Raw genomic sequence first — 24991 nt, forward strand, 5'->3', positions numbered from 1 at the left:
TTCCTTCTCATGCTAGGGCGGAGCCTTGAGTACCTAGTCTGCTGTAGCAACAACCGAAGCTTGCGCTAAGTTATGGTTCAAATCTGATTTGATCTGAGCTTTATCGCAGTCTTCTCCACAGTTGGATTGGTTGCAAGAAAGCAAGCCTAACTCGGAAAGGACATTTTGATGTAGGACAGCCTTGATTAGGAAAAATTCAGGGATGCTTAATGGGTTATTTTGGGCTAAAAGGGTACAGAATTGTGTGAGAAGCTAGGTTTTATTTTGGTATATGGATAGAGAGTGATTTGGGGGAAAAATAGAGACAAAAGGATGAAGTTTTGAGGCTTTTAGGTGAGCTGGAAGTAAAAAAACGGAAATAAAAATTTTGTTTGTGTTGTGAATGTGAAAGCTAATTTTTGGATGGGTGGCTATGGGTTTATGCTTTTGGTTGCTAGGGTTCAATGGAGATGGAATCAGATCCGAATTTGAGATTATACAATGCTGTAATTAAAGAAAAAGAAGAAGAAAAGTGATATTTTCTAGGCATTACACCTAGAATCCCATAGGCATCACACCTAGAGTTAGAATTGCATCACACAACTCGAAAAGAAATAATAATTACTTAGGAAAAATCTATGAATTTTTGACTGCCATTAAAAACTACAGCTTGTTTATAGAGTTCTAATCAAGGTTCGTCGTCTTGATACCAGACCCCCTATTGGTGCCAAACTAGCACAATGTTGGTACAGTACGATATGGGATTTTTTGGCGTACTGAGTATCGGTATGCCACCCATATCGGATATCGGTAGCGAACCGATACGGTACAGTACACCCTATACTGTCCGATTCGGACCGGTATGGCATACCATAGTTCTAATACTCCTACTAGGACTCCAAATAGCAATTCTATAATTTTGCCTAATAAAACCCAACTAAAGATCAAAAATAAAGCCCAAAAACATAAATATACCTAACATACAACCTATAAGACATATGACAGCCCATGTCCAGAAAATCTGAAAAATTACAAAAAAAACTGACTCTAAAAATTTAAGAAAATGTTAATAAAACTGAAACAACATTATCATCCTGCTGAGAAACATAAAATTAAGATATTATAATGACTAATCGACCCTAAGCAAGGTAACAAGGGAGCCCTACATCATCCAAATCAAGGCTTGAGCAATAAAACCAGCCTAGGATGCCTTTTATAGGTCTTTAATGGCTGCTGCCAACATCCTCGGTCACTTTTGGTAGGAAATCCGCTAGTAACAGCAAAAATTTGATGCAAATTGAACACAAGTAGAAGGATGAGGGAAAAACGAGAGAATGAGGGGGGAAGCAAGAAGATATGGAGAAGAGAGAAGAAAAAAACGAGGCCTATGGCCTTTACATTCAATCCCAAATTTTGAATACTATCATCATCAACTGTATTGCAGTCCATTAATGACCTTCAATAGACATAAACAGTCCCCATCCTTTCCTAATTAGGACTCTAAAACTAAATTCCAAAATGAACGGCCAAGATCAAACCTAATTTAGACCATTCAGCCAGCAATTGCCTTCATACTTGATCCTCCTTTTCTGGAGTCCTTTTTCATGACTCTACAGTCAATCTAGAAAACCTCTCAAATCCGGACACCTAAAGTTTCCTAAAAGATTCCTATTTGACAAATTTAATAAAACAAAACAGAATATGATAACTTGCATCCCAAGCAAAGGGCCTAGTAAAAGCCATCTTTGATTGAATGCTCAGGGAACCAACAAAAGCTTGATTGAGACGGTCCTTTTCTTCAGTTCACATCCATTATGCTTGACCACTTCTTGTGATCCTCTGGTTGGTGCCATGTCCTTGATCCCATCATTGAATCTCTCAAACTTGGTGATGGAATCCATTGCCAATTCTCCACATAATGCTCCTGTTGGATAATTTTGGCAGCACTTTCTTCTCAATATTCACAAGGGGCTTGATAAACTGCAAGAACTTATTGAAAGTTGGAACTTTTGGCTTATAGTCAATTGGATCTAAGAAGTGGTGCTTGATTAAAAATATCAGCTCATTATTGTAAATTATTACAAATATCGCAGTGGCACTTCCCCGTCCCTCATACAATGATTATCTAGTTTATCATCATGAGAAGCATATGTAGTTGAGCAGACCTTAATTACCATGGAGAAAAAGAAACAGGGACAACTCTGTAATATCAAATGCATCATGCTCATGGTATCTACTCAACATATTTGAACATTATATGCATAAAAATATGCTTTTTTACTTTATTTGAAAAGATATCGAAATGAATATATGCTCAAATGGCTGAAAAAAGGTTCCACAGTTGCAAATAATACTTCGCAATGTGCTTACAACAACAAATATATATTTATACAATTGTATGTTTTCATTTACACAAAATTTCAGATATTTAAGAGTAATATAACGCACCTCTCCAGAAGCAATAGTAAGGACATGCGGTGTAAATCCTTGTCCAACATTACCTGCATAAAGCATTAAATATATATGTATATATGTATGTGGGTGTGTACGATTTCATACAAATATATATTTGTATAATAGTATCTGTGTGTATATCTTGACCTCGCACAAGTGTAGCCAAATATATTACTTCAGCATGCCCTTACAATTTTGTCTGGAACATGTATATTGTGCCATGGCATAACAGGCTAATCATTCAAACACATGTATGGATGCAAAAGCAAATGAAACCAATATTTGCTTAACAACTACTTTTTCCAACTCTATCAAAATGAACAAGTATTGCTTAACATCTAGTCATTCTTAATAAAGTGTTATTATAATGTTTAAGAAATTGTCTCTTTTGTAAATAGGACTAAATCAGTGCATCAACCTTTATCAATGCATTCTGTGTGCCATGCTTGTAATATGACGAGACATTCTTCCATGCAGAATCCGATATTATGTTGCTGTTTATTTTTATTGCATGAATTAATACATGAGTCAAGGAATCAATGAGAAAAGGTCTAAATTGTATTATTATTCAATTTCAAGCATATTAATCAATATCTCAATATCTAAGTTGCAAAGGTTTTCATCAAATATTAACTTTATTCATATGTAATGCAAATGGAAAGAGAGAATAATCATCATATGGTGGTGCAGACACCAGTGCCAGATCACCCGTCATTCGGGTCTATAGTCGCCGCAGGAGGATGGTTCAGCTAGTTTCATTGTGGTTAGAGTGATTTTATTTTATTTGGGCTTATTAGAGTATTTTGTTATTTGATAGTTTTTAGGGCTTATTTTGATACTTTGTTATCTTTGAGGATCTTTGTAAGATTAATTTCCTTTTAGGGATCTTTTTGCATTTTCTGAGTCTAATAAATATGTTGGACCGTACATCGTTTAGGGTATACTATGAATGAAATTGTGATTCCTTTCTTTTAGCTCTGGCGTGAAACCCTAAGCAGGGCTAGGTGCGAAGCCTAGTTCTTTCTTCCTCCTCCCTCCTCTCTCCTCTATTTCTTCTTCTCTCTTTCTTTTCTTCCCCTGCTGTCTGGCATCAGCATTGGTATTAGAGCTCGGTAAACAAAAAAAAAAAGTTCTTCACGTGGGTGTTGTTCTTTCGCGTGGGGATCCCAAGCGGGTTTTCTTCACGTGGTTTTCTTCTTTCTTTCCAAAGCCGTAAGCCCTCTCTTCTCCCCATGCATTCCTGTTTGCAGCGGATCGCATTAAAAAAAAGAAAGAAAGAGGAAGCCTGAGACGGCCAACGAAGAACCACGCGCCACTCCAGAGCGCCCGTCGCCGCCTTCTCCTTCAACAAACGTCATCACGCCTCACCACCGTCGCCACGAAAGCAGGTAACCACCTGCAACTCCTCCCCCTCAAAGCCTCCACGAAGGAGCCGAAATAGGAACGGGTCACTGGAGTGGTCGTGCCCGTTAACCCGAGTCTGTTTCGCTGGAAAAAAAAAAAGGAAAAAAAAGGGGGGAAAGAACTTACTATTCATCTTCCTCCGCGACCGCCCGCAGAGCCGCACCACCCTTGCCGCCCCCACCTCCGACGTCGCCATTTCCACCTCCACCATCGTCGCTTCCATCTCCGCCCCGCCTCCCTCGTCCCAGTTGCTCCCACGGCTGCGTCCACCACACCCTCCACACCCGCCCCTTTGCTCTGAACGCAAGGGGAAGCAACCCCGAGTTCCGCCGCCTCCCCGCTACCCCTCACAGGCCTGCCCCCTTCCACCGCGCTTCGCCCCCTCCTTCATCTTCCCCGATCGCCCCTCCCTTCCCCTCATTCTCTCCAAGGTTTCGGCATTGAAACCCTTTTTCACACCACATCAAGTCCATGTACTCCTTCCTCGAACCCCTTCTCATCATCACGCGTTCGGGGCCAACAAACCCAACTCAATCCGCTCCACAGCCACCTTCCCGATTCCCGACCCCCTCTCCTCGACCCCTCCCTTCCTCGAGCCTGTTTTGCACCCTGCGCCCCTTTCTCATCCGCCAGCCTGCCTGGCCAAGGCCCACCGCATCCCCTACGGGCCCAGCAGGCCCATCAGGCCCAACGAGTTGCTGTGATCAGACTCGATTTGAACCATTTGAAGAGTCCGTTTGCTACGACCGCGCTTCTAATTGTCGTCCACAGCCCAGGTCAGATTTCTTCTCTTCCTAAAAATCTATTTGTTTGTCTAAATTTCAGCATCTATGAACTCTTGTGTGCTCCGTTGACTTATCTTACTGTGAATTCAACACATACACCCAAACAACCTAAGAAACCCTTATAGTGGCCCATCTTGTTATTAATTGCAGGGCTGCCTAATCTTTAGAAGTTCTTTGAGGCTCCGTGATACCCTGCAACACACAGAATACTAGCACTATTTGATTGCAATTACTTGCTTGCATTTATTACGTGATCCCCTACTTGATTTTATTTACTAAAGATCAGCTTTCCGTTTATATTGAGCATATATAGTAAGTGCCAGGCATCATTTTCATGCATTAGGTCTGCCTAAGAACTACCACTGTCTTAGCTTTGTAGGGCCACTGACAACTTTGCACACTCATTATATGCACCTTCGTAGTGGTCGTATTGTCTTCCAGTTAGAATCCCAAGTTGTCATGAATCCCAACAACGAAGCCTTGCTAAAGGCTGTCCAAAACTTGACCACAGTGTCCACCTAGGCCAACGCCCGATTAGACTCAATTGAGGCTTCCCTTCAGAGGATTATGGGATCCACAGAAGATAGTGCCTCTCATTTGGAAGGCCCAGAGGTCAAGGATGAAACCCTAGACCATCTAGGATCTGTTCGACATGGCCACTTTGACCCTAATCCCTTTCCAGGCCGCCCTCCAACCTACCCTCGTCATAAAGGACCGATGCCAGTCCCTGATGTCGATAGGAGTTATCAGCACAATATAGAACCTACAGAGCCTCGTGACCATGATGAAGATGTAATGAAAGGCATTCGGATTGAAGTCCCCACATTTGATGGTTGCCTTGACCCAAAGGTCTTCTCAAACTAGTTGCACAAAATGGACCACTTTTTGGATGATATAATTTATCTGAAGAAAAGAAGGTCCAGTTTGCCAGAATGAAGCTCATCGGTCGAGTTAAGCTTTTCTAGCAAAACACTTAATAGAAGGGTATTCGTGCAAAAAATCCTTTATTTTATTTGGGCTTATTAGGATATTTTGTTATTTGATAGCCTTTAGGGCTTATTTTGGTATTTTGTTATCTTTGAAGGTCTTTATGAAATTAATTTCTTTTTAGGAGTCTTTTTGCATTTTCTAGGTCTTATAAATATGTTGGACCGTACATCGTTTAGGGTATGCTATGAAGAAATTGTGATTTCTTTCTTTTAGCTCTAGCGTGAAACCCTAAACAGGGCTAGGTGCGAAGCCTAGTTCTTTCTTCCTCCTCCCTCCTCACTCATTCTCTATTTCTTCTTCTTTCTTCTTCTCTCTTTCTTCTCTTCCCCTGTTGTCTGGCATCATATGGAGCCCAAAATCTTCTTTCTGGAACTTGCAAGCTCAAAAGAGCATATAATAATTTATGCACGGCTAAAATGAATGCTTAGGAAGTTTACTTTGGAAAAGCATTTAGATTTTCAAAAATAATTCCAGTGACAATGAATTGCAATCGGAAATGAAATTGCAATCCGCCAAAACGGTACCGGAACCTATACCATTCAGCGGGAGAGTCGGTATGGTATGGGTTCAGTACCATACCGACACAAGCCCAAATTTTTTGTAAGTTTTTCAAGTTTGATTAATTAATATTTCTAATTTTTCAATAATTTTAAGTATAATTTAATATTTTTTAATATTTCTATGATCCCGATTTAACCTAAATGATGCATTTTGTTGTTTTAAAGTGAGACAAAACATAAAATGATTAGTTAGATGTTCTATGCTACAAGAAACAATATGAAATATCCTAAAATCAACTAGTGAGGTAAAAAATATAAAATAATACAATCAATTACATATATTTAAAGTACAATATACATACCGATATCTAAAATCTCAACAAGTGGCGATGCCTCTCACAGATATGCAGATCATTAATATAGTCAGAGGGCATATCAGCCCACCCCTCTAACTAAGCAGTGTTATAGTTTTATATATTCATCCCATAAGGAACACTCTGGGTTATAAGCACTCTCGCTGAAGCTCTATCTCTAAAAGATGTCCTTCGGCCAATAATACGACTGTGAAGGGGCCCATCCGAATAAGCCGGTAACAAAATCCAAAATTTTGGCATAAAATCAAAATAAAAAATCAAGCTAAAATCAAAAAATTTAGCATGATCTTTTCTTATTTTGCAAATTTTGAGCTATTTTTTGGAGCCCCAAAAAAACAGAAAATGAAGTAGGAGAGAGGAAGCACACCTTATTTAGGATTGGATCCTTCTTCACTCATACTGAATCGGTGTAATTTTTGTCATGGGGGGAAGGGGAAGTGGGGAACAAAATGAACATTGGAAATGCCCGAGAAACTTCTTAGGCCTTTCCAACGCCCTTTTATAACAAAAGTAGAGGGCGAGGCGGGCCAGTTCAGAACCGGTCCAACTCGGTGCGAACATCCGATTCGCACCGATTTCGAACAGAAGCAGCCAGTTCGGACCGATTTGGGACCGGTTTCGGCCAGTTCAGGACCTAGCTCGAATAAAATAAGTGAACCAACCCAGTTCCCTACCAGGTTGACTCGGTACAGGCCGAACAGGACGATTCGACCCGGTTCGACAGACCTTGGCTGGAACCTAGTTACTTATCTAATTATAATTTAATCTTAAGGTTACAATATCTTAGAACCAAAATGATACGCTTACACATAAAAGTTTGCAGCCAAGATCCTAGGATCGGCATCCCAAAAAAAGTTATGCAAAGCTCTAATAGACACTAAATGGCTAGACCTTTTTCAAGATTGATATATAGTGGAAGAAATCCAAATTTTCTCAAAGTTTTGTTGGAGGCACAGAAACCTACCTATAAAAGAAAATAGGATTCCGGCTTTTCTTTTTTGTGAGGAGAAGCTTAGGAATATATAAGAGGCCCTATGAAATTATAGTAATAATGCATATTGTGTTGAGCAAGGTTCGCCGTCTCAGTACCTGACCTCGTACCAGTGCCACACTAGCACAGTGTCGGTACGGTACGGTACAGAATTTTTTGATATACCAAATATTGGTACGCCATCCGTACCGGATACCGGTAGTACGATACGCCCTATATCGCCCAATTTGGATCAGTATGGCATACCTATTGTTGAGTCTTAAGAATACATAGCTAAAAGAAATTAGGAAGGAGCATGGAACATCTTAAAAATACTAGCAAAATTAAGATCATAACCAGATTTTTAGACCCAAAAAGGGAGTCAAGAAGGCATTTGTAAGGACAGAGGGTCTAGTAGAAGTATGCTTGCAAAACAAGACTAAATGGATCCTAAAGTCTTGTAGGAACTTCAAATGTTTTTTGTGCTGTTTTTAAAGATCTGCATAAATCAGAACATGATAAGGTGGTTTAGAAGAGAAGAGATGCAAATTGATGACTTTAGATCCACACAAAATTAAAAAGGAATTTACTTATGTACCACTCCAACATTTGAAGCCTGATCTCGACAATCAGGAGGCAACCAAAAGCGACTGCTTTCTGATGAATAAGAAATCTAGTAGTGAAAACCAGTTTTCTGTGCAGTCAATAGCGGATGCTCTTATGGAGGCAATATTCTGAAAGCACCCAGTCCAGATGTGTTCTTGATTGATTGTTTATAGCAAGGTTTTTGTCAAAAATTTCCAATTTTTTTGAATCACAGAAATTTTTTAAGTATATTAGTCGTACCTTCTTAGTTTGATACAAAAAGAAATTAAATGACAATGTTACTGGTAAGTTCGGGCCATACACTGTTGCAATATTTACAAGTCCAAATACCAAGTTAGTCACTTCTAGGCTACAAGCTTTCCTTTTCAAGAAAGAAGAGGTGAAGTTCCTGCCCATTCTATTGAGAGATGAGGGAGATCATAGCTTCCAGCACACCCTTATGACTTCTTTTCAGTACTAGTTAATAGATATTTTCACCTTAAGTTAATTAAGATTTTATCAAAAGAAAATCTGCAACAATATCCTACTAGTCGATGAAATTCTTCGAAAGTTGAAGAAAAGATGAGGGTCCAAGTTTGCTTAAAAGGGGAATCAAGATGGCTTATTACACAGTTAATAGAAAAATCGAGGAAGAATTGAATTACTGGGCTGGTAAAATTACTTGGACTTTTGAATATATTGGTCTGCCATTTTATAAATATATTTTATTAGAAGGGCTGCTGATCTTTTCTAATAAATGAGGCCAGGTGATTGTATGTCACCTTGTTACTGTAACATGGATGCCATAACAACTTTCTTTGAGCTTGCACAATTCAATGGACATTTTCCACCATAAGTGAAAAGAGAGAATATAAGTTTATCCATCTAATATTTGCTGATGATGTTCTAGTGTTTGGCATTGAAGATAGAAGGCCTTTTAACAGATTAATGAGAAATTCAAGAATCTAGAAGAATTGCTTAGCTTAATCTTGAAAGAACTTGTTTCAACCCGGAGGAAAGGTTGTACAGTTGAAGTATTGGGCTATACAAGCTTCAACTTTGTTGAAAGATTTACCAAAAAATACAGGGAACTCTCTTTCACAGACATTGAAAAAGAAATGTGGTGAAATATTGAGACAGAATAAACACTAGGAGGAATTATATATCAGTCCTTAGCAAAGTTAATGTGTAGTCTAGCTCCCGTGCATCACCATGGATGGGAAGCTGGGACAAAAGAGGTGCTCTATGGGAACAAGTCCGGGGAGCAAGGCAAGAAATTAGGCTGGGTATAAAAAGAGTAATGGATGCAAACCTAGCTTAAATATTTGAGTAATTTTGGAGCATATATATGATAGTTTATGGAGCAACCAAACAAGATATAGCATCACCTTCACCCAGAAATATGCTACAATTTTAACCTTCCTTCAATTCTAAACGGTTATCCACAGTATAAATAATGACAAAGTAGTCCCTCAAGTCATGATTGGCAATGGCTCAAACTCAGGAAACCCCACCTGATTTTATAGAAGAGATTATGGCATCGCTAATCTCCACTTCATTGTTATTCATACTTCTCCTTCTCATCATCCAAGATTTCATCATTAAATCTTTAATCCAAGGAAAAATTGCATCATGATTACCATGACTGCATGACCTTAAGCTACAAAGTTTTTGAATATTATCAATCAGAAGAAAATGCCATTTAAGCACTAAATCTTTAATGCAAGGAAAAAATTGCATTGCGATTTCCATGATTGCATGAGATGGCAAGCCTTGGTGCAATGGTAAGGTAGCTCCATTATGACTTTACCACCACGAGTTCGAAATATGAAAAAACCTTTCCATGCATGTGGGTAAAGCTACATAAATCTGACCCTCCTCAAACCCCATAGTGGCAAGAGCCTCATGCACTAAGATACCCTTTCTAGACAATGATCTAATGACCTTAAGCTACAAAGTTTCTTGATATTTTTAATCAGAAGAAAATTCCTTCTAGGCTGTGCATGAGGTCACATTGTGTTAATCAGTCCAAACACAGGATTAAGATATGTAATCTTCATTTAAGAAGTTAATTTCGTGTGACAAGCTTATGGTGGTTTCTCTGCTATGAAGACTTCCCCTTGTCCCATGAAAATGTGAAGACCAAGCAGCCAAGCAAAGCTATACAAACCTCAGATGAATAATCATCATGCAACAAATTGGAGTAGGCCACAAAATCATATTCCATTGTGGTTACATTAGCTTTGCATGTGTTCTCTTGAGAGTTTTAAACATTGAATTCTTCCTTCATTTTAGGAAGCAATGTCAAAGAATAAAGTACCGCTCCCTACAAGGTGAGCCATGCAAAAGTTTGGCACCCTTAGAATTCACTAGAATGGTAGCATACCAAGTATTCGCATGCAACCTGTATCATGCCAGTGCTATGTGCCGATAAGACACTAACACAATAAGTATCATGCATGTCATGCCATCGTAACCAGCACTTTAATCCATGAGCATATCCTGTTCTTCCCCTTGATGTCATCCCTATATTGATGAATTTTTGCATGTGGATTTTCCATGCTTCTGCAAGGTTTAATTCATATGCATAGACAGAACATTGAAATCTTTAACCATAACCATTCAATCAACTTTGGTCACCACAAATCACCATTACTTTCAATGACCAATATTCTTCAAAAATGATCTAAATTTAGGAAAGGTACAGATTTTTCAACTTCTGTGCTTCTTAAGGCTTTGTTTGGTGGTGAAAAGAAAATGAAAGGAAGGACAAGTAAATTGGTGGAGGGAAATGAATGAAGAGAAAAATGAGAATGTTCTCATGTCTAGTCAAAGCTAAGGAAATTGCAAAGAACCTAGAAACAAATTAGTAAAGAAATTGGCAAAGAAACTTGTACACTTTCTACCTATTAAAGTTGCCTTTTCTAGGAAAGCTAGCTCGATTACATACGAAAGAAATTGTGAGGTTGAATGGAATTCTTGTAACCATTGTATCAAATAGAGGCACTAGATTTGTATTGCAATTTTGGAAGAGTTTGCATAAGGCCTTAGGGACTAAGCTGAACTTCAATACTGCTTTCCTCCCAAAATTGATGGTCAGTTAGAAAGGACAATTCAAATCTCAGAAGATATATTTTGAGCTTGTGTTCTTGATATGAAAGGATAAAGGGAAGAGCATCTAACTTGGGTGGATTCACTTATTAATAATAATCACCAGGCTAACATCCAGATGGCACCTTATAAGGCATTATACGGTAGAAAATGTCAATCGCTCATTTGTTGAGTGGATGTTGGTGATATAAGATTATTAGGAGCAAAGATTGTACAACAAATAGTGGAGAAGATACAATTAATCAAAGAGGGAATTCATGCAATTTAGAGAAGATAAAAGAGCTATGCAGATTTAAGGAAACGGGACCCAGAGTTTCAAGTAGGTGATCATGTATTTCTTAAAGTGGGAATTGTGAGGTTCGAAATCCAAGGCAAGTTGAGTCTTAGGTCTATTGGCCCATTTGAGATACCAAAAAGGATTAGTTAGATAGCTTATAGAGTTGCTTTGTCACCTTCATTAGCTAGTATACATGATGTCTTTCATGTTTCCATGTTAAAGAAGTATGTGCTAGACCTGAGACATGTCATAAAGCTCAAATCCTTGTCTTATAAAGGACTTGGCAAATGAGGAGCACCCTTTACAAACTGTGGACCATAAAGATCAAGTATTGCAACGTCGTATCATTCATTATGTTAAAGTGCAACAGAGCCATCATCCAGAAAGAGAAGCCATTTGGAAACTAGAGGATGAAATAAGGAGAAAGTATATCCAACTTTTTGAAGACTCGTAAGCAAGGTCGGCAGAACCGTCCCGAACCACCCGGTTCAGGGCGTTCCGAGCTGTACCGGCTACAGACTAAAACGATTTTGGTGATGAAAACGAGATCTGCACCAGAGAGGGAGAAGACGAAGAAAAAAGAGAAAAAGAGAGAGAGAGAGAGAGGGAGAGGGAGAGGAAGGAAGAGAAAGGAAGGTCGAGGCCGGCCGGCGGACACCGAAGAGCCGTCACGCAGAGGAGGGAGCCATAGAAGAGAGGCTCGCTTCGGTCCCCTATTCGTTCAAAATAGGGCCCAAAGGGGCTCCTTTTATTTTTTAAGATTTTAATTGAAAATCAACAAACCCATTGCCGACTTTCACTTAAAAACCTCAAAAATAAAAGAGCCCCCGTCGGCCCTTATTTCAAATGAAATAGGAAACTGGAAGCCCTTCTTCTGTGGCTTCCTAACGGCTCTCCGGCCTCTGCCTCCTCCGCCGACGGCTCTCCAGCCCTCTACTGGCTCTCCATCAGCCTCCCCTTCTCTCTCTCTTTTTCTCTCTCGTTCTTCCTCTCCCCTAACTCTTTTACTATGTCGGTACGGGCCCGACATGGTACGGTGTGGGCCTGTACCGATTCATCTTGCCGGACAACCGGTATGGTACCTGGTACCGGTTCCGCCGACTCTACTCATAAGAAAATATCATGGATGAAATTTTATAAAGGAAGGAATAGTAAGGCCTGTCCAAATAGTTGGCCTAAGTCAATATGGACCTAGTCCACTAACCGACCTAGCCCATATGAGGCCTAACGTTTGGTATGACCTACTGTCGAAGCATGGCCCGAAACGGCCCACTCCCAAAAATTAAGTGGAGCAAAGCCCTTGTTCCAACTCGATGAAGGAGGTTAAATCCCCCCCTCCTTCTTGGTCACTAAAGGAGGCTAGGAAACCCTAGCCTCCACCGGCAATAAGACCTCACCAATCTCCTATGAGACCGCACTGTGAATTTTTTTCTTCTTCTTCACACACTATCTCTGGTTTTTGTGCCATCTGCCACCATCAATATGGTCGCCGCTAAATCTCGCCGAAGGTAAGGTAATCAACACCTTTGTCCCTTCTAAGCACTCTTCCCTTTGAATCCCTTCTTTGAGCCATCGCCGCCAGCCAAGTATTCACTAGAAAAGCTCGGATTTCACCACAAGCATCCCTTCTCTATTTCATTACTCGCCGATCTTTTCCTTTGTTTTTGAAGCCAGCTGCAAGCGTCCTCTCTCCGGCCATCACTCCTCAACAGTTACGTCAAAACCCACAACCTCTGACAAGCGAGCTGAGGTTTGGTTCAATGCTAAGCTTTGTTTCCCTCTCTCCTTTTTGTTCCTTTTCAATTGATCGTTCGTCGTCATTAACCATCACCATAGATTGTCAACTATCTGACACTCACTGTATTGCTCACAAGAGCTGATCATAGCTCCTCTGCCGAGAGTTGCAAACCACCCCACCATCAGCACATGAACCACTATTTTCTTCTCCCCCTTCTCTCTAATCTTTGTCACTTTCTCTCTTCTTCTCTCTTTCTCTCTCTCGTATAATTGTGGACCCAACAAAGAGTGCCTTCCTTATGTTCATGGTCGACCCCGACAAAGAAGTCCTAAACAATGTCTAGTGCCCACTCAATATGTCATCCCCCACCCCAACTCTCACTGGGCATCACCAGACCCCATCATCGTCAATCTCCTGTTATGCATCACTATCTGAATCTGACTCATTTTATGATTTGACCGGTTAGATTACTAGATCGGACTAACCCAGATCACCAGACATCACCAACTGCCAACCCTGATTCCTTCAACTCTTCCTCCTATTTTTCTACAATTATCCGTTACTTTTCTAATTGTTGGGATTGATTCTGTGTAGAGTGCAATCATCTAGACAAGAAGTCCAACAAGACATTATTACAAAATAGTCCTTAAATCAATGCTTTTAAAGAAACATTTTCAAAATTTACTTCAAATTTTCTATGTGCACGCAATGTTAGAAAATTTTCTAACATTTTCTAGACTTGTTAATTAATTAATATAAATTTTTGGCATCAAATAACTTAAAAATCAATTTACGTGGGATTTATCAATTTTATGAAATTGTATTTGGAATGAAAAATAAATTTACTGAATATTATGCATGTCATTTATAGATATTATATGGAATATGCACATTTTGATTAGAATATGATACACTACAACCTTAAGAAACCCAAAAAAAATAACGAAAAAAAAAAAGAGCCAAGACAAAGAGTAATAAAGGACATAAAAATAAAGAAGAAAAGAAAAGGCCAAGAAACATTACAAAAATGCATTCAAGTCGAAGCTTCAAAATATAGATAAGTCACATAAATCAATGTGATAATTCAGAGTCTCTTATTTCGGGTTCTAAAAATGAAAACTATCATGCATTGCGCTCTAAAATTACAGAAAAAGCAACCCAAAAGCATGGGAAACAGAGAAGTACTGACCGAGAGCTGCAAGCTGAGCTTTCTTGGAAGAAGAGGAAGAGGCTTCCTTCTTCCGTGAAGAAGACGACGACCGCGATGATGGTAGCTGAACCGAAGGCTTCTTGACAGAAGATACGAGAGAGGGAGGAGAAGGAAAGGGCGACGCGCCGTATTTCCTCGGCCTCCCCCGCTTTCTCCGGACGGGTTCGGCGGGAGAAGGCGCGGATGCGGCGGGGGCACGGCCGCCCACTAAGTGAGGGAAGACGACGGGGCCGCACTCCGAGGCGGAGGAGGGGGAAGCGGAGGAGAACATTACCTTCCTCGCGAAGGAAGACCCGCCGCCGTGAGGGTAGTAGGGAGGGAGGGCACCGTCGACCTCGTCCATCGGAGCGCACACGCGGGAAGAGGAGGGAAGTGAGGGAGATGTGGGACTTGGGATGGGGGAATCTCAACCTTTACGTTTTTCAATAATTATAAATATAATAAAACTAATGTTTTTTATTTTAAATATTATATTATAATTTTCTAGGTTTCTCTGTTGTCGTATAAGTTGAATGGGATTTTTCTCAGATTCACAACGGGTGCGCCACCCTGTCTCGAGGTACGCTCAGGATCGCTTGGTTTGGCTTGCCTAAATTTCTCCGCAATTCATGTTAAGATATTTTTAATTTTGTCATATCGTCAAAAAAAATTACATAAAGTTTGTATTTCCAGCTGAAGTGTAAAAAAATATCTAAATAATTTATATATGTTTTCATATTACAATCACTAGAGCATGGCAAGTGTGACGCGTATATAGCTTTTATTTTTAAATAATAACATCAAACTAAATAAATAATAAATACTAGAATAAGGATTTGGATTTTGGATCTTGAACTTGTTGGTTAACAGCCACACATTTTAACCAATGTGGGATAAAATATACCAATATGATACACAATATCGGAAACACAGAGTTGAGAAAAGCAGACAATCTAACAAGTCTCATCATGCATAGCCACATTAGAGAAGTAATAACAAATTCCAAAGTTGGAAAATTATTTGAACTGCTTTGGGAGCTTTTGCATTAGAGGAGTCAATCACAAAATCCTAGCAGACAACCCCTGAGTACCCATAGGCTTAAATAAAAGACCTTGATTTCGAAGTATTTCTAGGGTCGATCCATAAGTCGGCCCCGGCATAGTAGAGAAAATTAGTATGTTTTCAAGAGTCAACCCCAGATTCATCCAAGTTGGCCCTAGAATAATCCTAGATAAAAAATAGAATGGGGCGAAAAACACCTTTTCTATGAGTCGACGACTCAAGTAACTAAGAATCAACCTTTGTGGAGTACGAGCCGACCCCAGAATTAGCCAAATCAATGATCTCATATGAAAGACAAAACGCAGTGAAATTTAATGCTTTCTCAAGTTTAACCTGAGAAGAAAAAAAGTCGACCTCTGAAACACTCGAGTCAATCCCTCTATGTCTGATACTTCAACCAGCTAGTTTCTCTGTGAGCTTAAAATGGATTTTCTCACTACCAACAACTAGTTTCACCTCTCCAATAGCTAGAAAGGAATCTCTAACATATTTTCAAACTATAAAAACTTCCAAATTAAATTGGAGAAGGTGTGGAGTAAATAGAATGAGGGGATGAGGAAAAGAAAAGGTGACATACAAATCAACCATCACTTCTAGAGCACATGTGGACATAATTCAAAAAGACAAAGCTCCTTGATGAGTTGATTATAATCCAATGAAGCACTTGTGGAAGCAATGTTTGCCCTTGATTAATGCCTGAAAGCTTGCTCTTAATGCTCTGAAGTGTGGAGGATGCAATCATGAATGCTCTCACTTAATGGCCCTTTTCCTTTTCTTTTTCTTTTTCCTTCTATCTTCTTATTGTTATCTTTTAGTGTTCCAATTTATTTATATCTCAAAAAATTGTTGGATAATTGTTTATAGCCCTTTGAGAGGTAAAAAGAGTTGTTGAGAGTGAATAAAGTCATTCCAAGTTTGCAAAAAAAACTAGCCATTATGGGTGTCAAATGTAAAGGAGTTGACTTGACTTCTTTATAGATCAACTCATGATCTTCAAGGGTCAACTCTTCTTCTTGGGTTGATTCAAGAATGTGTTGATTTTTACTATGTTCTGTCTTTCATCTATAGCTATTCTGGAGTAGACTCTATTTTTCCTAGGGTCAACTCGTGCTAGGCAAGAGTCGACTCCTGAGCTGCTTGGGTAGATTTATAGAGGAGTTGTTTTTACTGTATTCTATCTTCCGCTAGAGACTATTATGAGGTTGACTCAGCTAGTCTAGGGATTAACTCATAAAGGTATGCCAGTCTGCTCCATTATGCCAAGGTCAACTCGTGTACCTCTGCAGTTGACTCCTGAATCCCTTTAGAAATAAAGTCATCTATCTAAGCCTACGGACGTTCAGGGGTTGGCTTCTCATGACCTAGGGTCAACTCCTCTTGTACATAACTTCATAAAAACTTATAACTTCCTTTCCAACTCAAGAATTTTAGGTTAAATTCTTCTTCATATATTTAGGTCATTTTGAGATTATCTTTACCGCTTGTATGCATTCTTAGGTACTCCAAAAGAACAATTTGTAATCTTTTTACTAAAATATTTTGTGTCATCAAAATTAAAGCTTTCGGATCAATGATATCCCCTATTTTTGATGATGATAAAACCTTTAAGTATCAAGAGTAAATAGTGTGTGTGCTAAGATAAAAATAACTAATGTCACCACTGTTAAAAAAATTTATCATATCCTAATAAGTTCATTTCCTTCTTTGATTGTTCTTGATTATGATCAAGTCCTTTTATAATTGTTGTTCATGTTTTTTATGATTATGATCATGTCTTTTCTCCTAATAAAATTTTTATTTCTCTTAATCAATTTTTATTAATTCTTAAAATTTGTCTTAATCATCTCTTACGATTTCAACTTACTATTTATATTTCTCTTAATCAATTCTTATGAATTCTTCAAATTTCTCTTAATCATCTCTTATTATTTCTCCTTACTATTTCTCTCCCTTTTTGTCATTTTCAAAAGGAAGCATGTATTAAATTAAAGAATGAAGCAAGTAAACATGTACAATATAAGGAAAGTAAGTAGCCTCATGAGATTTGAAAGTAAATATGTACAATTGAGAAATACGACATTCAAAATAGAAAAGATCAGTACATCATAGTAACAAAACAAACATCTGAGGCCTCTAGGGAAAAGTATCTAATACACTATAAGGAAAACTCCTAGATGTTTTAAACTCGGAGGATGATGATGAGCTCTGATAAGGATGATGATGGTTAAGAGAAGATCTAGAGGCTGAAATGGAGGGTCCAGAGGTTCCAAGCTCAGTATATCGATGATAGAAAGGTCAAGTGGTCCCAAGTTTCGGGACAAGATGTCCAATCAAGTCGATGAGGGTAGAAACTAATGAAGTAAGAGACTCTATCAGTCTTCTTGACTTGTTCCGAACCTTTCTAAGGCAATTCGGAACCTGAGCTTCTAGCTTTCACGACTCAGTAGTAAAGTTTATAATGTCATACTGCACAGGGTTCTGTAGAGTCCTCATCTTCCCCTCGATATCTTCGATCCTTTGAAGCTAGCTCATCACCAAATAATAGATGTTTGAGATGTCTCGCCTCAACTCTGCCACCATCTGAATCAATGAAGATATATGAGGCTCAAGTCTCTAATTCGTAAAAAGTGTGCCACGTGGTGACTCAAGGGCTCTCTAGTGATCCTCTCTACTACTCTCTGCTTGTCTATGTGCTTCAAATGCAATCAATCCAGCCATAACCTGCTTCATAATAATTCTCAACTGCTCCTCATCTAGGTTAATCTTCTAACCGGTGTTGCTCTTTGGATGTTGTGGCTAAGATTGGACAGCAAAAACTATAGCAAAGTCTCCTCCTCCATGCTCGAATGGAATATCTAGCTCTGTTGTTTACTTTAAAATCTCTATGGAGGCAGATAGCTTGGTACCCTAATTGGTAGGAACTATCAGCCACTAGGTCCAGCCTCTAGCTGTGCTTGCTCATCATCACATCTAGGCTCATTTTATCTACTAGTACCTCTTCTTTCTTAATGACCGTCAACCTTGTTATATCCTATCTGATGTAGTGAGCGGTTATTGTAGGTGTCGGTGTACATCAGTTCCCTTGAAATCTCCCCCTCCAACTTGACTTCATGTTTCCTGAATACTAAGGTCGAGATCATGGCCTAAGGTAGTGAAACCTTCGACCTACTCACTGCCCCATGCATCTATTAGAATATCAATACGGGTATGTTCAGGGGATACTCCCTAAGCATGTGAAGCATCATGATAATGTCCCTTTTGGACACAAAATCAAATCTCCCAATCTTGGGGAAGAAAATCTAGCTAATTATATTGTTGCCCAAGAAGACAACCCAAAAGGGGGGGGGGGGGGGGGGTGAATTGGGTTTTAATCAAATATTGATCAATTAAAAATAAGGTTAGTGATTAACTAAATATATTGCAAATGAATTAGTTAGATCACTAGATGCAATGAGTGTAGAGAGTGCAAGAGACAAGGTGCAATACAAACACTGAAAGATTTATAGTGGTTCGGAGCCAACTCTTGCTCCTACGTCCACTTCCCAAGTCGCACTTGGAAGTTCACTATAATCTCTAGGATTACAGCTGGTTGTTTTTCAAGCTCACAACCTAACTTGTTGTTTTTACGAGGTAACAACGAACTCAGTCGGTTTTGACAGGCTCACCGACTAGAACCACTCAATTGTTTTTTCGGATTTACAATCAAACCCAGTTGATTTTTTCTGGTTCATCAACCACAATCTTACACCGTTGGTTTTGTCTTTGGCTCATCAACAAACCTTACAACTCTTGATTCAATCCCCTGATTGAATCAAGTATACAAAATGAGAGTTTATAGTTCACAAGAAAGCTTCTAAAAAAGCAAGGTGAGACAATATAAACAAAGTTGAGTTAGAGGCCCTCAAACAAATTTTAGATGATGAAGTGGGGGCTTCTCGATTTCTGAGTCTCCTCTTGAATGTGCCAAAGGATGGAGGACAGTAGTAGAGCCTTGATTGCAAAGGAAGTACTTTTTGGTTTGAGTTGAATGCACTTCTTCCTTCTTTTTCTTGGATTCACTCTTCAGAAGCTCTTGGTGGTAGAAATGCTTTAATGCTCAGATGGAATAGCTCTCTTGTTGTCTACTACTATTCACTCTGGCTATTTAATTAATTCCTTTTGAAAACTAGCCGTTAGAGAGTGATTTGGAGTCGTTCTAACCCGTCTGCACAGTCTGACATTGTATCCGTTGGGATTGGAGTCGACTCGTGCGATCTGAAGTTGACTCGACTGTTACTGGAGTCGACTCGTGCTTTACTGGAGACGACTTGTTCGCTTTACTGGACTCACTCAAACTTTCTTTCGAGACCTTAACCCTTACTCCTTGGACTTCAGACACAAGCCCTCCCGGTCCAACTTTTAGGAAGGCGTAGAACTCACGAACCAAGCCCGGATAGGTCATCAAATCTAGGGAGCAAAGATACTCCCATCTTTGCCTTCAGATCCAATCCCCCAAACGGAATCCTTCTTGATCCAAAAATTCGGAGTGGATCCTTCTCCCCATGGTAACCGGTCTCTCCGCATATTTTGCAAGTTGAACTGAAGGAGAGGGAGGAGGAGGAGGCAATACACGTGTCTCACCTTGTGGGGGTACTGTAGAAGAGTCTCTAGCATGTCTATCTAAAATGGTTGGGCATGAGACTCTCTCAGATCTCTTAGCAACGACTCGCTTGGGTTCCATTTTCACAAAATCCTTCCTTAGGTCTTGATCTAATGGTGTAGAGAGGCGATCTAGCACTGTTTGGAGATGATTGGAAAGGATTGAAAAGTGGAAATAGGGTTTTAGGAAGAGGACAAGATGAAATAGTGCCCTAAAAATAGCTCACGGGTCCCTCTTTAAAAACAGGGTCCCGCCGTTGGGTCAACTCAACGTGGGGTCGACCCCATTCTGGCTCGGGTCGGCCCCAGTTCAGAAATTTTTTTTTTTTTTAAATTCTTCCTTTCCTCCAATCCTTACAAATTCTTTATGGGACAATGATACATGAATAAGGAATCTATAAATGGCTAGTTTGACTAATGTTTCATGGGTTTTTCGAAATGAGAGGATGATATCATGAGATAACTTGTTCCTTTTATATCTCTTCAATCAAAAGGATCACATATGCCTAATTCCCTCCTAAGCATGCAAAATCTATCTTCACTTAAAGGTTTTGTGAATATGTCAGCTAATTGTTTCTCAGTACATACATGCTCAATACATATGTTTCCATTTTGCACATGATCTCTAATGAAATGATACCTTATTTCAATGTGCTTAGCTTTAGAGTGCTGAACCGAATTTTTGGTAAGATTAGTGGCACTAGTGTTATCACACTTTATAGGAATGTTGTCTAATTTAATTCCATAGTCCTCTAGTTGTTGCTTGAGCCATAGTACTTGAGCACAGCAACTACCGGCAGCTATATACTCTGCCTCAGCCGTTGATAATGCCACTGAATTCTGCTTTTTGCTAGCTTTGTTTCTTATAACTACCCCATTTTCATCTAATTTATTTCTAAAGATCCATTTTATTCCAATAACAGAATTATGCTTTTGTGTCTCAGTTAATGTCCATTCATTACTTCTTTTGAATTGATTTAATTCTTCTTGCATAGCATTTATCCAATTTACGTCTTTTTCAGCTTCTTCATAATTCTTAGATTCTATTTGTGAAACAAAAGCAAGATAGTCATTTATATTTCTAAGAGAGGATCGAGTTCTTACCCCTTGAGATGGATCACCAATGATTAAGTCTTTAGGATGCCCATGTACGTACCTCCATCCACTACAAGAAAACTCATCTTTCCCGACGCTTTTTATAATCTTTACCGACGCTTATAAGCGTCGGCTAAAGTTTCCGCAACGCAAACAGAAGCGTCGCAAAAGCGTTGGCGATACTGAAGTGGCAAAAGTTTTTGCCGACGCTAAGAGAAAGCGTCGGCAAAAATAGGGCTTTCCCGACGCTACAAAAGCGTCGGCAAAAACGATATTCGCCGACGCTTTAAAGCGTCAGGAAAGCCCAAAGGATGTCCAGTTCTGGATTTTCGCCGACGCTTTAAAGCGTCGGTAAATATCGTTTTTGCCGACGCTTTTGTAGCGTCGGCATAGGCCTTTAGTTTACCGACGCTTTAAAGCGTCGGCGTAGGCGTGCCACAACTTTTATTTACCAACGCTTTAAAGCGTCGGGATTGCTATTGTTTTTAAAAAAATAAAAATACGAATGTAAATTATAAAAACACATTATAACAATATAAACCTATATTACATTTACATTGACACAAACATTCAAATCATTCAAAATATTTAAATTGTCATATAATCAAACTACTTTGTCACTACTATTGAACAATTCCCGCACCAATCCTTCCCTCTCACTATAATCATATAATGTACAGTAATGTTGCACAAGTTATAATTACAATTGTTGTTGTCTGGTAACCCTGCTGCCATTGCTCTTTTTGGTTTCTAAAATCGAGCCTTCGTGGCCCTCCCATACAGTCATCGTCATCATCTTCTCCATCCTCATCATCTTCACCTTTATCCCATGGGGCTTTTCCACCTCTCAAACTTTTTGGAGTAGGTCGTTTCCTCTTGACATTAGCTGTGCACGTAGCATAATCCATAGCATCTTCCCTAAACAACCTCTTGAACTCATGCATTACAATATCATATTATGAATTAGTGCAATATGGAAATTTTATATTGTCAGGGGCACGAGAAAATGCTAAACACTAATAGGATGATAGATTTTAACCTCTAAAACAGTCAATAATAGGGCTATGGTTGGGAAGTAAAGGGAAATACAACATGAAATGTTTTCAGCCAAGTGTTGCTCTATAGTTATATGATTCATTAGCCAATAAAATGGAAGCATATTTACTTTGATGTGAAGTTAAAGGCTGACCAAATTGCTGATAGATGTATGTCCGACAAAACAGGTTTTCAACATAAGATAGGAGAAACGACAACCAAATGTCCAGAAGATCCAAACACTTCATGGTGAAAAATGTGAGATTATATTAGCAGTGCAGAAACACGGTGTAAATTAAGAAATCTAAAGTTTCAGTGGCAAACCTGGTATTTTTGAACCATATCTTCATAGGAAGTAGGCAAAATGATAGGAGCACCATGGATGTTGAAGGGAATATTTTGCTTAGATAGCATCTCTCCAGGCTTTGGATTCCTTTAGGCAAAATGCCTAATTTGGAAAGAAATGTAGATTTCATTAACTGGCTTGAGATAATTAAATGTACATGCACTGCAGCAAAGAACAGGCAAGAAATGACTACTAAGTTAAGAAAGAACAGACGTGGCACTAGGCATCATTTAAACCATACACAATGTTTAAATATCTTTTAAGCTTTAGAAGGAGTTGCAGAGCTAAAACGCTCAGGGCAATCAGCCTGAAAAGCAAACGAAACGTCAAAAACCACTAGAAAACCATATATGTAAATTAATTTATTTACTTGTTTCTCTTCTAGAGAACTCTCTGATGAAATGGCTGATGCCCTTTTATGAACTCCAGCACCTTGCTCCGAGCTGCTTGAGTGTGAGTATTTTGGATTTGAATATGCTGAACCATGACTTTTAATTGATGGAGGGAGAGCAGTCATTTCTGGTGTTCCTCTTCGTTTACTGGGGAACAAAAAGGAAATATAGTCTCAGTACTAGGGGAGGAAATATAGTCCAGTCAACTAAAGCTATACCGGCTTGGGGGCACTCTAAAATATAGAACTTCATATTTCGAATCAATAAATCCTTGCATTCAAAAAACAGATCCCCAATTTTCTAAGTTTTTTCATAACAGCAAAAGCGTGCGATCACACTGACCATGTGAATTTAGCATGAACAAATGACCCCCTCCCATATTCAAGCATAGAGACAATACATTAACGCGGTCCTGCAATAATACTTATGTGTGTCTATATATATATAATATATATACTTCTAACAGTGGGTTGGCCATGTAAATTAGCAAAAAATGAAGTTTGTACGGACTGTAAATGTTTTGAGACTAGAGTTGATCATGGCCAGATTTGGACACAAAAAATACTAAAATTAATTTTGATCTAAAATCTGACTAAAAGTATTTGAGACCTGGCCTTAAAATGCATGCGACCCTTGAACTCAGCGATAGATGCAAAATGCATTTAAAGACAGGTTGAACTAAAATTGTAATCCACTAGCCTCGCATGCCAGCCATAGCCATTAACCTACACGGTAAGCTAATAATTCAACAGGTCATGCATTTCACCAGGCAAGGGAGTGCTCAAAAGGAAAAAAGTACAACATCTTCATACCTGATTAATATTTGTTTGAAGCCCCTCCTTTGCTCATGTCCTCAGCTAGTTGCTCCAAATAATTATACGACGACCCATCTTTCCCTATGGCATTCTTGATTGCCAGTCTGATCTCTTCAGCCTTCGCCCTCACTTTCTTCCCGTCCTCAGAGTCCCCCATCAAACACCTAACTCCCCTTTCCAACTCCTCGGCCCCAACGTATCCCCCTCCCCTTCTGTCCACCTTGAGCTGCACAGCCACCCCAAGCATCCTCTCCATCTCAAAAGCATTCAGGTGCTGCTCCGCATACAGCGGCCATCCAAGCATCGGCACCCCGAACTACAAGCTCTCCAGGGTCGAGTTCCACCCGCAATGCGTCACGAATCCCCCGACCGCCTCGTGAGCTAATATCTCCTTCTGCGGCACCCAACTTGGCCACACCAATCCCCTTTCTCCGGTCCTCTCCAAGAAACCCTCCGGCAATACTTCCCCCAAATTTGCATCGACTGGGTGCCAGAATTTCCCCGTCGAAGGTGTCCGGAGACACAACAAGAACCGGTACCCAAATCCCAGACAAAAACTATCGAAATAATTACTAGGTGACGATGAGAAAGAGGGAACCCAAACCCTAATTCGAGATCACAAAGGATAAGAAAAAAGAAAGTAAATCTTGAGCAAAGATGATGATGGAATCGAAATCACTGAAACAAGAACCGGATTTCTTACCTCTCTGGCTCTATCATTTCTGCTACTCTCCTGCTTCTTGTGACCTTGTTTCTCCTTCTGTGAGCCTCTCCTACGGTTTCTTCTTCTTGGATCTTCTAGGGCTCCACTCCGGTCTTTTTCGATTCCTTATCGGCTGAGATATTTCCTCCTCCTTTTCTCTTTATCCGTTCTTCAGAAGGTGGTTTGAGTTCCCACCGACCATAGAATGCTTATGACCGAGAGGGTGCCCCTCTTTGCTTGCAGGGGCGAACGACGGGCGCACCAAACACAGAGGGTGACGTGGGCTGCGTCGTGGCATTTCGTCGCCGGAGAGGAGGAACGAGGAGACGAGCTAGGGCTTGAGATCGGGATGCAGAATGAGAAGGAAGAACGGCCCGCTTGTTTTTTGTTGTGAATTTGAGTTCTGACGACGCTTTTTTGTCGTCTTAGGCCATAATCTACCACGACGCTAATTAGCATCGTCTATGGCCGACGCTTTTAGAAAGCGTCGGCATATGTTGGGGTTGGACGGAAAATCGCCGACGCTTGTAAAAAGCGTCGGCAAAAAAG

The 24991-nt window shown here is 39.7% G+C and overlaps 1 protein-coding gene and 1 pseudogene across 5 annotated transcripts in view; both read right to left on the bottom strand.

Moving 5' to 3' along the window:
• Positions 1-14779, bottom strand: part of LOC103697600 (AT-hook motif nuclear-localized protein 10-like) — a 58002-nt gene extending 43223 nt beyond the window's left edge. For all 5 annotated transcript variants that reach the window (XR_005513718.2, XM_039131019.2, XM_039131018.2 and 2 more), the window contains exons 1-2: positions 14357-14779; positions 2428-2480 (exon numbers count right to left, since the gene is read on the bottom strand). Coding sequence is in view for 4 of the 5 variants with exons in the window: in XM_039131019.2 (XP_038986947.1) it covers positions 2428-2480; positions 14357-14720 (417 nt within the window). In the remaining variant the exon portion in view is untranslated. The remainder of the gene's footprint in view (positions 1-2427; positions 2481-14356) is intronic.
• An 8690-nt stretch (positions 14780-23469) lies between these two features.
• On the bottom strand, positions 23470-24352 carry LOC120112200 (malvidin galactosylase UGT88C3 pseudogene; annotated as a pseudogene).
• Between the last annotated feature and the right edge of the window lie 639 nt (positions 24353-24991).

The sequence above is a fragment of the Phoenix dactylifera genome, chromosome 13 (genome assembly GCF_051530095.1).
Source record: "Phoenix dactylifera cultivar Ajwa chromosome 13, Ajwa_hap1_PhDact_Kaust_v1.1, whole genome shotgun sequence".
Lineage (NCBI taxonomy): Eukaryota > Viridiplantae > Streptophyta > Magnoliopsida > Arecales > Arecaceae > Phoenix > Phoenix dactylifera.